The sequence below is a fragment of the Atta colombica genome, unplaced genomic scaffold (genome assembly GCF_001594045.1).
Source record: "Atta colombica isolate Treedump-2 unplaced genomic scaffold, Acol1.0 scaffold189, whole genome shotgun sequence".
NCBI classification, from domain to species: domain Eukaryota; kingdom Metazoa; phylum Arthropoda; class Insecta; order Hymenoptera; family Formicidae; genus Atta; species Atta colombica.
In genome coordinates, this window is record NW_017259281.1 from 3,275,837 (window position 1) to 3,276,790 (window position 954).

Sequence of the window (954 nt, forward strand, 5' to 3'; positions counted from 1 at the left end):
TAATTGAAAATTTTATTAATACATAACATTATTAATGATGCAAATATGTCATGCTCTTGTTTTAATTTGATTCATTGACAGCTAACTGTTATTAAATAAATAAGATTTTTTTTAATTAAAATAATACTGCTGATATTTTTTTGTGCATTATATATATCTGATTGATATATGGATGGATATGTGAAACTGCTAATCTAAATTTCAAATCATCAGGAATTTCACTCATCTACCGCATGCTCGTTCTATTTCAAAGAAACGCAGCCGTTTCTTGCGTCTTAAACACAAATCATGAAGCAAAAAAATCCTACAACCGATGGATCTTTCTATTTATGCTATTTGATAATAATGACGATATGAAGCTATGTGACAAAACTGGTAATAAAATGTTCGATCTGGAAAAATAGGGAAAAAGCTGTGTGTAATGAAAAGAACTTCGGTCCGAGGAAGGAACGAGGAAAAAGGAGACGAATTGACTTACGTGTAACGATACATCCTCTAGGTGCTTGCGAATGTTTTCTTTTGTGGATTCATGCAATGCCATCGTTATCGAGATGTTCTCAATTCACGATTTCGACTAGATTCCGATGTTCAGGAACAATGACGACAGCGAAGGAGACGACGACGATAATGAATGACGCCAGGAACCGTTCTAAAGAACGGAGTAGGAAACACTGACACCTTACGCGGGCAAAATTATCTCGACTGTGTCGCGATTGGCTTCCCGTGCCGATGTTTCGCGCCCAAACCGCCGTCTGCCAATCAGCTGATCAGGCTGTGCCGCCAAATTCAGCTAACTCTCACGTTACCCATCCTTTTCTTTCTTCTAGTGCATTTTTCGATCGAAAATATTTCCAGATGAATTTCTCGCAGTCAATCAGGATTGCGTAAAATGGTTCGTCGAACAGAACCTTCCCACAACTCTTGACGACGTCAGTGGTTTCCCGCGCGTTTTAA

At 38.4% G+C, this 954-nt stretch overlaps 1 protein-coding gene across 1 annotated transcript in view; it reads right to left on the bottom strand.

Annotated features, from left to right (window-relative positions):
* The window catches only part of LOC108686724 (ribonucleoside-diphosphate reductase subunit M2 B), a 5,285-nt gene extending 4,593 nt beyond the window's left edge, over positions 1–692 (bottom strand). The window contains exon 1 of the mRNA XM_018192164.1: positions 479–692. Coding sequence (XP_018047653.1) covers positions 479–541 — 63 coding nt within the window. The 5' untranslated portion in view covers positions 542–692. The remainder of the gene's footprint in view (positions 1–478) is intronic.
* Between the last annotated feature and the right edge of the window lie 262 nt (positions 693–954).